This window comes from Cnephaeus nilssonii (genome assembly GCF_951640355.1).
Source record: "Cnephaeus nilssonii genome assembly, chromosome: 3".
In the NCBI taxonomy this organism is placed as follows: Eukaryota; Metazoa; Chordata; class Mammalia; order Chiroptera; family Vespertilionidae; genus Cnephaeus; species Cnephaeus nilssonii.
The window spans coordinates 47087806-47101903 of record NC_137074.1 but is presented as its reverse complement, the minus strand read 5'-3'; the positions used below and the strand labels follow the sequence as shown (position 1 = coordinate 47101903).

General features: G+C 41.3%; 1 protein-coding gene across 3 annotated transcripts in view; it reads right to left on the bottom strand.

Annotated features, from left to right (window-relative positions):
- Positions 1-8524: 8524 nt before the first annotated feature.
- The window catches only part of TP63 (tumor protein p63), a 98289-nt gene continuing 92715 nt past the window's right edge, over positions 8525-14098 (bottom strand). For 2 of the 3 annotated variants that reach the window (XM_079766590.1, XM_079766591.1), the window contains exon 12: positions 8525-11611. In XM_079766590.1, coding sequence (XP_079622716.1) covers positions 11315-11611 — 297 coding nt within the window. In that variant the 3' untranslated portion in view covers positions 8525-11314. The remainder of the gene's footprint in view (positions 11612-14098) is intronic. The other variant, XM_079766592.1, reaches the window with a different exon arrangement.

Sequence of the window (14098 nt, the reverse complement as noted above, 5' to 3'; positions counted from 1 at the left end):
AACTATTAATATTGGGTAAATTATTCTAATAACTACAGTGAACAGGAATAAGTCATTACCCATTATCATCAGCATTTAATTAATCCTTGAAAAAATTGTATTAATTTTGTGAATGAAATAGACAAGTAATAAGAAGATAGTAAAAAACATCTTTAGCAATTTTAATAAGAACTTAAGTATATTTTTTGTTTTCACCATTTTAGACATATATATATATATATACTAGAAGCCCGGTGCACGAAATCCTGGTGGGATCGGGCCTAAACGGGCAGTCGGACATCCCTCTCACAATCCAGGACTGCTGGCTCCCAACCGCTCGCCTGCCTGCCTGCCTGATTGCTCCTAACCGCTTCTGCCTGTCAGCCTGATCACCCCCTAACCACTCTGCTGCCAGCCTGATTGATGCCTAACTGCTCCCCAGCCAGCCTTTTTGCCCCCAACTTCCCTCCTCTGCCGGCCTGGTCACCCCTAACGGCCCTCCCCTGCAGGGTTGATCGCCTCCAACTGCCCTCCCTTGCAGGCCTGGTGCCTCCCAACTGCCCTCCCCTGCTTGCCATCTTGTGGTGACCATCTTGTGTCCACGTGGGGGCAGGATCTTTGACCACATGGGGGCAGCTATATTGTGTGTTGCAGTGATGGTCAATCTGCATATAACTCTTTTATTAGATAGGATAGAGGCCTGGTGCATGGGTGGGGCTGACTGGTTTTCCCTGAAGGGTGGGGGTTCCCTTGGGGCGTGGGGCGGCCTGAGCGAGGGGCCTGTGGTGGTTTGCAGGCCGACCACGCCTCCTGGCGACCCAAGAGGAGGCCCTGGTATCTGGAATTTATTTACCTTCTACAATTGAAATTTTGTAGCCTGGAGCAAAGCCAAGCCTGCTGCTCGCTCTGCGACCAGCAGCGATTTCTGTTGGAGTTAATTCACCTTCTACAATTTAAACTTTGTAGCCTTGAGTGGAGGCTTAGGCCAGCAACAGGAGGCGTGAAAAGCTTGGCTTCTTTTGTTACCGCGGAAACCCTCCCGCTCTCAGTGGCTGTAGCCATCTTGGTTGGGTTATTTGCATATTTGCTCCCGATTGGCTGGTGGGCATGGCTTAGATGTAGTGAAGGTGCGGTCAATTTGCATATTACTCCATTATTAGGTAGGATATATATATATATATATATATATATATATATATATATATAGATAGATAGATATAGATATAGATATAGATATAGATATAGATATAGATATAGATATAGATATAGATATATAGATATATATAGATAGATATAGATATATAGATATACTAGTGGCCAGTATATCTATATATATCTATATACTAGAAGCCCGGTGCAGGAAATTCGTGCACGGTGGGGGGTTGTCCCTCAGCCCAGCCTGTACCCTCTCCAATCTGGGACTCCTGGAGGGATGTCCGACTGCCCGTTTAGGCCCGATCCTGGTGGGGCCTAAACGGGCAGTCGGACATCCCTCTCACAATCCAGGACTGCTGGCTCCCAACTGCTTGCCTGCCTGCCTTCCTGATTGCCCCTAACCGCTTCTGCCTGTCAGCCTGGTTGATGCTTAACTACTCCCCTGCCAGCCTGTTTGCCCCCAACTTCCCTCCTCTGCCAGCCTGGTCACCCCTAACTGCCCTCTCCTGCAGGGTTGATCACCTCCAACTGCTCTCCATTGCAAGCCTGGTCCCTCTCAACTGCCCTCCCTTGCAGGCCTGGTCCCTCTCAACTGCCCTCCCTTGCAGGCCGGGTGCCTCCCAACTGCCCTCTCCTGCTGGCCATCTTGTGGTGGCCATCTTGTGTCCACATGGGGGCAGGATCTTTGACCACATGGGGGCAGCTATATTGTGTGTTGCAGTGATGATCAATCTGTATATTACTCTTTTATTAGATAGGATAGAGGCCTGGTGCACGGGTGGGGGCCAGCTGGTTTGCCCTGAAGGGTGTCACAGATAAGGGTGGGGGTTCCCTTGGGGTGTGGGGCGGCCTGAGCGAGGGGCCTGTGGTGGTTTGTAGGCTGGCCACGCCCCTTGGCAACCCAAGGGGAGGCCCTGGTATCTGGAATTTATTTTCCTTCTACAATTGAAACTTTGTAGCCTGGAGCGGAGCCAAGCCTGGGGCTCCGGCAGCCATTTCTGTGGCAGTTAATTCACCTTCTACAATTGAAACTTTGTAGTCTTAAGCGGGTGAGCCTGGCCAGGGTGTGCGGAAAGCTTTGCTTCCCCTGTTGCCGCCAGCAACCCTGGCCTGCTCTCTCAAGCTCCATTCTGCTGCCATTTGTTTGAATTTGTTTACCTTCTATAATTGAAACTTTGTAGCTTGAGTGGAGGCTTAGGCCTGCAACGGCTATGGAAAGCTTGGCTTCCTCTGTTACCTGGGAAACCTTGATCTCTGTGGCTGTAGCCATCTTGGATTGGGGTTAATTTGCATACTCGCCCTGATTGGCTGGTGGGCGTGGTTTGGCTGGTGGGCGTGGCTTATGTAGCGGAGTGATGGTTAATTTGCATATTACCATTTTATTAGAGAGGATATCTTTTCATGCACCAGGCCACTAGTATACACACACACACACACACACACACACACACACACACACACACACACATATATATACACACACATATATATGCACACGTGTGTGTGTCTGTGTGTGTGTGTGTGTGTGTGTGTATACTAGTGGCCTGGTGCATGAAATTTGTGCAATGGGGGGTATCCCTCAGCCCGGCCTCTCCAATCTGGGACCCCTCAGGGGATGTCCGACTGCCAGAGAGGGATGTCCAACTGCACTGGGCCACTAGTATATCTATATATATCTATATATAGCTCTATATATCTATATATATCTATATCTATATACTATATACCATATACTATATACTATATACTATATACTATATACTATATATTATATATATATATATATCTATCTATCTATCTATCTCTCTCTATCTATCTTTCTCTCTTCATATATATATATATATATATATATATATATATATATATATATATAATGGGAACTATCCTCAGAATGCAATTAACTGCTTATGGGCTGTCATTCAATCTGAAATACAACCATCTTATAAATATTGATTTCAAATATGTTCTAGCTTATGATTACTTCTGAATATTTCTCTTGCATTTGAATTGTCAAAATGCAATACTTGAAATATTTTGGAACATTTGATGGCTCATAATATTGTTGAAAAGATTACCATATTCTTTTCTCCAAAATTAAAAAAAATTTGTATTTTTACATTTATTAAGCACCAATTACAGTGACCAATTCAAAGAGTTAAATTTCTACATAATCAATTTGCTTCCTAGTATCTTTGATAGACACGTACATCCAGCATTTGTCCACTTAAAAAGCATATTTTGGTGCACAAGATTCAAAAAAGTTGTGGTACATTTACACCATGGAATACTATGTAGCAGTGAAAAAGAAGGATCTCTTACAATTTGAGACAGCATGGAGGGACTTGGAGAGTATTATGCTAAGTGAAATAAGCCAGTCAGAGAAAGACAAGTATCACATGATCTCACTCATATGTGGGATCTAATGAACAAAATAAATGGATGAACATGGAACAGACTGTGAAATCTCAGAGGGAAGGCAGGGTTGGGTGGGTGGTTGGGAAGAGATCAACCAAAGAACTTGTATTTTTATATGTACTAGAGACCCAGTGCATGAATTCATGCACCAGTGGGGTCCCTCGGCCTGGCCAACATCCCCTGAGGCTTTCTGACATCCCCTGAGGGGTCCTGGATTGCAAGAGGGCACAGGCCAGGCCAAGGGAACCCATGGGTGCATGATCAGGGGTGGGGAGGGATGTGGGAGGTTGGCCATCTGGGGAGGGACCACAGGAGGGCTCCAGGGCATATCTGGCTTGTTTTGCTCAGTCCAGATCAGCTGGACCCCAGCAGCAAGATAACCTACTGGTCGGAACATCTGTCCCCTGGTAGTCAGTGCAAGTCATAGTGACTGGTCAACCAGTTGACTGTCTGCCCCCCTGGTGGTCAGTGCACATCATAGCAAGCGGTTGAGCAGCCTTACCATATCATCAGCATATTACACTTTGATTGGTTGAACAGCTGACCGGTCAACTGGACACTTAGCATATTAGGCTTTTATTATATAGGATAACCCTTGGACACAGACAATAGGGTGGTGAAGTCCTGGGGTGGAGACAGGAGCAGGCTAGAAAGGGTCAAGGGGAGAGGAAAAGGGGACAGATGTAATCCTTTCAACAATAAAGATTTAATTAGAAAAAAGAATCTGTCCTATATAATAAAAGAGTAATATGCAAATCGACCGAATGGCAGAATGATGAGTTGCTATCACGCGCACTGACTTCCAGGGAGCAGACGCTCAATGCAGGAGCTGCGCCCTGGTGGTCAGTGCGCTCCCATAGGGGGAGTGCCACTCAGCTACAAGCCGGGCTGACGGCTGGCGAGCGCAGTGGTGGTGACAGGAGCCTCTCCCACCTCTGTGGTAGCGCTAAGGATGTCTGACTGTGAGGAGTGGGCCTAAGCTGTCAGTTGGACATCCTCTGAGGGCTCCTGGACTGCTAAAGGGCACAAGCTGGGCTGAGGGGACACCCCCCTACCTGAGTGCACAAATATCATGCACTAGGCCTCTAGTATATATATATATATAAAAGTTGAAGCAACTGTCTGACCATTCGACCATCCAACCAGTAGCTATGACATGCACTGACCAGCAGGAGCAGATGCTCAGTGCAGGAGCTGCTGAGTGACAGCAACTTTGCAGAGTGCCCTCTTGCACTCCGGGACCCCTCAGGGGATGTCAGACTGTCGGTTTCGGCCCCATCCCCATAGGCCAGGCTGAGGGACCCCACCTGCTGAAGGGACCCCGCTCACTCCGCAGATGCCCTTTGAGCTCCGGTGCCACCCTAGGTGTGGCTGGCTGGGGAGGGACTGTAGGAGGTTGCCTCTAAGTTGTGTTGGGCCCATCTCACCCAGTCCCGCCCCATCCCACCCTGCCAGCCACCTTCTAATTAATTTCCTTTCAATGTGCATGAATCCATGCACTGGGCCTCTAGTCTATAATAATAAAAGTGTGATATGCTAATTAGACTGGACGTTCTTCTGGATGTCCTTCCAGACAACCTTCTGGACGAAGCCGGGTCTGTGAGGGAAGCCCGGGTCTCGGGTGCCAGAGGGAAGCCGGTGCCAACAGCTAGGGGAAGGAAGGCCTATTCTTCACGAATTTCGTGTATCGGGCCTCTAGTCATTAAATAATAATATAACATGTTATTTTATAAAAATAGGGTGGTCAGATTCTTGTCCCAAAAATTTATATGGCAAAATTCTACTTGTTGTATAATTAACTATTAAACAGAACCATATATCCTTTTCATTTTGAAAGCTATATTGCTCAATCATTGAGTTTTTTCTTTGGGAAAATTCATCTAGAATATCATCACATGAAGACTCAGTCTGAGATTTAATTTAGACAACCCATTTCACCATCATCATTAGAGTCCAAAGTGGCACTGTATTTTTATATTTATCTTTGGCTTTAACAATTTTGAAAAACCTTCCACTGTCAATTGTAACCTTTTTTCCATTATAAGGAAAAGATAAAATCTTCTGAATTTTTATGAAAAACTAAAAGCAAACTATAAAGATAAATGTCGCATATTATTCTATACCCGTGGTTGGCAAACTGCGGCTCGCGAGCCACATGCAGCTCTTTGGCCCCTTGAGTGTGGCTCTTCCACAAAATACCACAGCCTGGGCAAGTCTATTTTGAAGAAGTGGTGTTAGAAGAAGTTTAAGTTTAAAAAATTTGGCTCTCAAAAGAAATTTCAATTGTTGTACTGTTGATATGTGGCTCTGTTGACTAATGAGTTTGCCGACCACTGTATACTATCTTGTAAGATGTAATACTTTTGGGCCATACAGTGAGAAAACTGGATAATTATGAATAGTAAATTTTATTACCCTTCTAGGCTTTTTATTGTATCATATTTCTAGACCAGTTGGCCAATAGAACTATAATGAAAGCTATGTATATAATTTTAATTTTTTTTGTAGACACATAAAATATAAAAAGAACCAGTTAAAATTAATTTTAATATATTTAATTTAATCTGTGGTATTATTGAACATGTAATCAACATAAAATTAACAATGAGCTATTTTACATTCTTTATTTTATTCTAAGTCTCTGTAATCTCATGTGCATTTTGCACTTACAGCACATCTCAATTTGGAATGGCCACATATCAGGTGCAGAGAAGTCATGTTTAAATACTGGCTACCATATTTGACAGCTTAGTATTGGATAATTCCACCATTCTTCCTTTGTATAAAACTTGAGTTTTTTGGCTCATTGGAATTGGTTGATAAGTAATTCCAAGAATGGTAAGAAAAGAAAATGTTTCAAGATTTGGAAATACAAAATCTTGAGACATTCTGCATTTTAGATTTGTAGAAGAGTCTACCAGACTTATGATGATTGAATAAATAAATTTTGTCTTTTTTAAAGTAGTTTTGCAACTCTTAAAATAACAATGAGAGAACAGACAAGCAGATTAAAAAATAAACACAGACCTTAAGAGACACTTCACTAAAAAAGATATACCACCAATGAAAAAAGTAAGCATATGAAAAGATCCTCCAAGTATGTTGTCAGGGAAATGCAAATTAAAATGAGATAACACTATGCACCCATTAGAACAGCCAAAATCTGGAACACTGACAAAACCAAGATTGACAAGAATGTGGAGCAACAGGAACTCTCATTCATTACTAGTGAAAGTGCAAAATGGCACAGCCACTTTGGATGGCAATTTGCTTCTCTTTCTCTCTCCCTCTCTCTTTTTCTCTCTGAAATCAATAAAAGTATACTTAAAAATAACCAAAACTACAGTTAAAACAGAAGTACCTTAAAAGAATATCGAGGATTATCCACTTCATTGCTTCTTTTTGTTTTCATGGCATCATTGTATCAACCATTTCATTTTGGGGGAATCCATCACCTATATTTTAAGGAATGAGAATTGGAAACTTTTGGCACCCCTAATGTAAGCTGAACCAGCCCTCCCTCTATGAATGTGTATATACATTCATAATATGATGACATTTATAATTAGAAAAATGAACTGATATATTTAAATTGTGTGTATTATATACTCTGTTATTCTATCAAGTTATTTATAAATCTAAGATATTACTTTCATGCCATCTAATGCTAGCTCATAAAAGAGCTTTGTCATTTCTTTAATAAAATAATTAAACCATTTTGATAGTATTTTCTTGACTGAACCAATGTTTATAACTAAAAGGTGATATTTAACACTAAATTTATAGAAGAATGTGCCCAGAGACCACCATCTGCAATGCTGTTCCCACACACAACCAGAGTAATCTGCATCCCAGCCCTGCAGTTCTGAGCAAGTCATCAGGTCACCTCTTAGCACCATGAGAAGGTCACTAAATTAGACATTAGGAGTATCTAATCCCTTTCCAAAGCACACTTATTCTGACCTCAGTCAAACTATGAATTCTGTGAGGATATCTTTCTGGTCTTTTCTGCTTCATAGATTGGGTAAAATGAGAAAATCCTATATAATAAAGAGGTAATATGTAAATTGACCATCACACTCTCACAAGATGGCTGCCTATGACCATGCCGGCAGGGGGGTTAGTGAAGGATGACCAAACGACTGAACAAGCAGGCTGTGTGGGACAACCAGGTTGGTGAGGGAGGGCCATGAGGGGTGACCAGGCCAGCAGGGGGGGCCAGTTAGGGGCAACCAGGCCAGCAGAGGGGGGTAGTTGGGGGCGACCAGGCTGGCAGGGAGGGCAGTAAGAGGCAACCAGGCCAGCGGGGGGGGGGGGCAGTTAGGGGCGACCAGGCTGGTGGGGGGGTGCAGCTGGGGGCGATAAAGCTGGCAGGGGGGGCAGTTGGGGGCAACCAGGCCAGCAGGGGCGGCAGTAAGGGTTGACCTGGCCAGCAGGGGGGGACAGTTAGGAGCGACCAGGCCAGCAGGGAGGGGTCAGTTGGGTGCAACCTGGCTGGCAGCGGGGGGCAGTTAGGGGCGATCTGGCTGGCATGCAGAGGCAGTGAGGGGTGATCAGCCAGCAGGGAGGGAGCAGATGGAAGGCGACTAGGCCGACAGGCAGGTGAGCTATTAGGAGCCAGCGGTCCAGGATTGTGAGAGGGATGTCTGACTGCCAATCCCTGGGATCAGGCCTAAACCAGCAGTTGGAAAACCCCCCTTGGGTCTCGGATTGTAGAGGGTGCAGGCTGGGCTGAGGGGACCCCTCCCATGCATGAATTTAGTGCACAAGGCCTCTAGTAATGATTATAATGTTCTGAGATGAGAAGCATCAATACTGAACCTCTTTAATGTTTTCTCATGATATTTTTCTTCCTCAATGATTAAAAATAAGGCCAAAGGATACACAGACAGACAGATATATACACACACACATACACACTCCGACACACCATCCACACCATTTCTCAATGCATTTTTATTATTTTTAAATTTTATTGCATGTCTTGGTAAACATTATAGATTTGCCTCTGGCTCACCAAAAGCCCATAATACAAAATACCAAAAGACAAGCAAGTGAAGCTTAAAAAAAAGTATCACATCTATAAGAAAGAATCTTTCAAAAACATTAATAAAGTATATAAAATATTTGACATTTTACTAATTTTTGTACAATTATAAAAATAATAAAAAAAAACACAACCCTTAAACATTCAACATCCCACATACTATATTTTAGGGGAATATCAAGAAAACAAATATTAATGGATTTAATGAAGAAAGTTCAGTTCTCCATTTCTGTTTCTCATCACCTCTAAACAAAAACCTTTCCATTTGCAACAAGGCCACAAGGCTTAATCTCTGAACTGGGGGAACATTAAGCCCACGCCCATTTCTGTGCCTTTAATATTATTTTATCCCATTGTCCTAGCTACTCATACACTCAAAGAGTGTAAGTTTCCATCAGGATGTGAGGCCAGTAGTTGCACCTAGACTTGGCTATTGCCAAATCCATGAGATACAGTACAGGAATTTCTGAGTCTCCTAGTGCCATCTGAATAGTGCTGAAATAGCTCAGAAGTCCTTACATTTACTCAAACACTCAGGATAATAGAAGAAGCCATGTGTCCTCCTAGCTTTGCCAAGGCACAGTTTTTGTTCTTCCCCTTAATAGGTTTTCAAAGCTGCCTGCTTGTTCCACAAGTTAACAGTGCTTATTATCATTTAAGCACAATGAAACTTTGAAATCAAGGACTCACCCTCTTGAACATACAAAATAAAAATAATAAAAAACAACTTTCTCTCCCCCCCATCTTACTTATGACATTTTTTTTCTTATTTGACCTTTTAGTTTTACTAACTGGTATCTCCATGAAAATATAAAAAAAACACAGTAATAATAATAATAATAAAAGGTTTCAACTGTGGTTCTGAAAAACCCGCTATCCCCAAAAGAAAAAAAATAATTGAAACATAAAATATGTGATTTCATACACAAAACATATGTACACTTTTCAGATGAAACACATACATTATATTTTAGAGCCACATTAGCCCTTTTGCACTTTAAAATACAAATGGAAGCTTATGTGCAAGGATAGCCCTTTACCAGAAAGTACAAGAGGATTTTACAGCTCATTAGCATATATACAAAATATTTGTTTTATAGTTTGAAAAAACACACACATTTGCTACAAAGTATGTTTCTAAAATATTTAGGGGAATATTGTCATATTTTCCCAAACATTGAAGACAACTCTTTGTTTATGTGGTTCAAGCAACAGCTTCCACAGTAGGCTTATCCCCTGAACTGTGGGGACATTTTTATGTCTCTGCACAGTCCAGGAGAGAGATGGATGGGGAATTGGGTTCTCACAGTTACTTTCCAACAAAATGAAACTCTCATTGATCAAAAAAGAAAAGTGATATAGTGATGTAACTGATGCCACAGAGAAAAACCAATCTCCTAATTTTATATTTTCCAAATCACTACTCCTATTTTAAACCATGAAGAGAGAAAGATAAAAAAGCCTCTACATGCAGAATTTTATAGAGTAGGAGGGTCTTTAAAAGAAACATTTACCAAATAATATTATCTGTTTCAAAAGGTCTTCCAAGAATTTAAATTCATGGTCCACTGAGGTCTCTTACTATTTAGTGGTGATTCAATATTTCCCATATAATATCTGATTTTCCTGGATATTCTGAAGAGACATTGTGACTTCACTGTAAGAACTAGGTAGATGACATTCATTTCAATCAACTCAACCTTAATTCTACCTAGAGTAGTAAATGTGTAATTGAGTTTGTTAATCTACTAATAAATTTCAGTTTTAAGGCTTCTATAATGGCCACAAATGTTTTACTAATAAACACTAAGAAATCAGGTGTCTGGTATTAAATTTGAGGGGATTATTGATATATCCAGATAGATGATGCCATGGACCTTTGAAGAATTTTAGCCATGACCCATATTCCCCATTCCCAACAAAAAGCAAGAGAGCATATTTCCTTCCTCTAGTGTGTGATAATATGAACTTTTTCTTATAATTGGATTAAATAACCCCAAAGTGAATCACCACCACTAGTAGGAATGCCAGTAACATAAGATACACCAAAATAGAGAATCATGTACATATGTATATATCACACCCACATAATAAGTAATGGTAAATACAACTGAATCTACCCGAAGGTTTGATGTGGCATTTGTTTAGCATCAAAAGAACTGAAGGGACCTATACATAATTGTCACTCACATGTACCAGAAGCTCTAAATAGGTATTGCCGTACATGGTATCCCTTGAGAGAAGGGGTATAGATAAGCCATCCAAAACAAGTAAATTAAAAAAGTCACTAAGTGCAACTCAATTTCCTTTCCTTTAAATTATATTTTAAACAATACTCAATGCCCCCCACTCAAAAATATATACTGTATATTTATATATTTAAATATATAGTCTTAGACTATAAGAGTGAAAATGCTTTATAAAAGTCAATGAGAGAGCTCTACAGCTTAAGAAGACACTCACTGCTTTTTTGTTCACTTCTACTTATTCATGATAACTTTAGTCTTGCAAATAATAGATTTGAAGGCTTAAAGCCAGAACCAGAACCAGACACCTGGTTGGACATTAGGTAAATGTAGCCTTTTACTTCTCCTTCCCTTAAGAAACCACACTTAGAAGAGGAAGGAGGTAGGGAAAATGCTTTGAAGGTCAAGCAGCAGTGCCTTGTAGGGTGGTAGGCTGATGGGAAAAATATGGAAAGAGCTCACACAATAGTGCTCACTCCCCCTCTTCTTTGATACGCTGTTGCTTGTTGCGACGAGCATCCATGTCAAAGTTGAAGTCATTCCACTCATCGCGGGGTGGGAAGGAGATGGTCTGGCGGAGGGTGAAGCGCACAGCATCAATAACACGCTCACCCCGGGTCTCACTGGAGCCCACACTGACTGTAGAGGTACCACTTGGGGTCCGCAGGAGGTGGGGAGGGGAGGAGAAGTCATGTAGCTGCCGGTGGTCCAGAATGCCTTTCCAGATTGCATGTCGGAATTGCTCAGGGATTTTTAGACTTGCCAAATCCTGTGCAATAGGAAAGGGAATTAATTAGGGAGAATCAGGTCAAAGAGACAACTGACATTTAGTCTGTAACATTTTGTCATTCCCCAGTGCTCCTCTGGTTTAACTGACCTGAATTTATTGATCTCTAAATTGGAAAATAAAATAGCTCTCCCGTAACCTTTGGCACTGCATGTAACTAAGCACAAAGGTACAGCCTTCAAGTGCCATCTCTGCTTGTGGAAAACACTTTGCTCATTTTTTACTGGTACCAGTTCTTTCATTAATTAAAGTGGGGACAATAGTTAGATCAGAGGGCAAAAATGTCAAAACAGAAACATATGGTAAAGTACCTTCCAACTCTCAAATCTACATAGTTCTAGTCACTAGAAGAAAGGTATTAATGGAATGACACCACCACTCAAATGAGGATTTGAGAAGAAAAGATTACTATCAGTTACTAAAGATTTTCTATGTGCCATCCACAGAACTAATTATTTTATATTCATGATTTCATTTAATGCTCAGATTAGTGGTAGATATTATTATACCTACTTTTAGATAGGAAAGCTGAAGGTTAGAGAAGTTGACAAGCCTAAGTTTGCATAACTAAGTGAATGACTTGAGTTCAATGGCCCAATTTCCAAAATGTCTCTTAGTGCTTAGATAAATTAAGGTATCAAAATGCAGAGTATGTTCCCATATTCTATGGATGGGAGTAGAAGGCATGACAAATATGGTTGATCTTAACTAAGGTGGTGGCATCTCTTACATTTATCTACAGTAGCTCTTCATTACCTTGTTTCAGTGAGGGCTAATTTTGGAAAATTATATTATTGTTTTTAAATTTTTATGGAATGACATGGTGAGTAGAAACAACATTGTTCTTGGAGTTAGAACTTGAAAGAGGATCTTTTATCACTGACTGGCTCTAGACCTTCATCAAGTCACTTATTCTCTACTGGCCTCATTGGTAAAATGGAATACAATTCCTTTTTAGGTCATTGTGGAATAATGTAAATATGGATACGAAAGTATTTTGCAAATTATAAACCATACTATATAAATCTTAACCATGTGTATTATTGTTGTGTTATTATTAATCCACCCTTGCATCTTAGAAAGAATACTTATGAAAACTCTCAAATTTAATGACACTCCTTTTCCAGGAAGGGATGCCAAATAACTTAGACTGATATTGAGAGACAAGCTGAAAAAGAAGTTTTATTTCCAGTAATGAGATGGAAGAAGCTGAGGTGAGGATGCAGAATTAGATAGCTTCCCAAACTTTCCCAATTTGGACATTTGCAGTATGGGTACTCCATTTCCTATTCTAGGAGAAGAATATATTATAGAGAAGATGATCCATAAGTAGATAAGTGAGCATAGTTCTTTATGCTTCTGACATTCGCAATAATAAGTCCAAAACTCCTTATAAACTAGGCTTCATTAATTTGCATGACTCTCTGGATAGATTTTAACTCATTACAGACAGGTAAGAAAGCTGTGGCCCAGACACTGGCACAAGACCTAGCCAATGCCAACAGAGAGAGATGCACTTGTGGAGAACACCTACAGATCCTAATAGGCAAGGGAGCATCCTGACACCCCCCCCCCCCCAGTGGGGACAATGAACAAGTAGAAGGTAAAACTTTAAAAATGTAGGGAAGAGACATATTTCCTGTTCCATCATGTAGGGTTCCCAAACAGAGCAACTCCATTGTCTTCAATGGATGGACATCATTGTAGTTATCTAAAACCTCTCAGAACTAACTATGAAAGCTTTCACTATAGTTTCACCTTCAGGGAGCAGCATCCAGAGCTGATGTATGGGGTGGAGAGGGGTGGGAATAGGGGCAGCACAGCATATATGGTTTACCACAGGGCTGGGCATTCTCATGCTGCAAGGGCATCCCTGGCATTGGTGTTCAAGGAGAGGGGGAAAAAAGTCCCAATTACAGAAGCAGAGGCAGAAGCAGAGGCAGAGAGGATCTTCTTCCACCAGTCCAAAGGGACCTCTGGAAGCTGGTAGACAGAATAGTAAACCCCAAAAAGAGCAACATGAAAGGCAGCCAGGGTGGAAAATTAGATTGCCTAAACCAGAACAATACAAGCTCCCATGTGAGCAGCAGTTCAAGACATGGTGTAGCTTGCTCCGAAATATAAACCAAAGAATATAAAAGCCAGAGGAGAGTGATTTTGAACCCAATTGGATTAATTGCGGCCCAGAGAGGCAAAGCAATAACCACAAGTTTGCATTGCTACTAAAAAGCAGAGTTGGGATTTAAACTCATAACAAGTAACCTTTCCCCATAATCATGGATTTCTGAGCCCTATTCTGATAGAATTGAAAATGAATGAACATATGGTTTTCACTGAGAAGAGCAGCTGAATCCCTTTAAGGTCCCACTTTAAGGAAAGGCAGAAAAGGCCAATTCATAGAGTTAAAGACCAGAAGTTTACACCTCAGGTTCTATTCCTGATTCTGACATCAACTCATCATGGTAAATG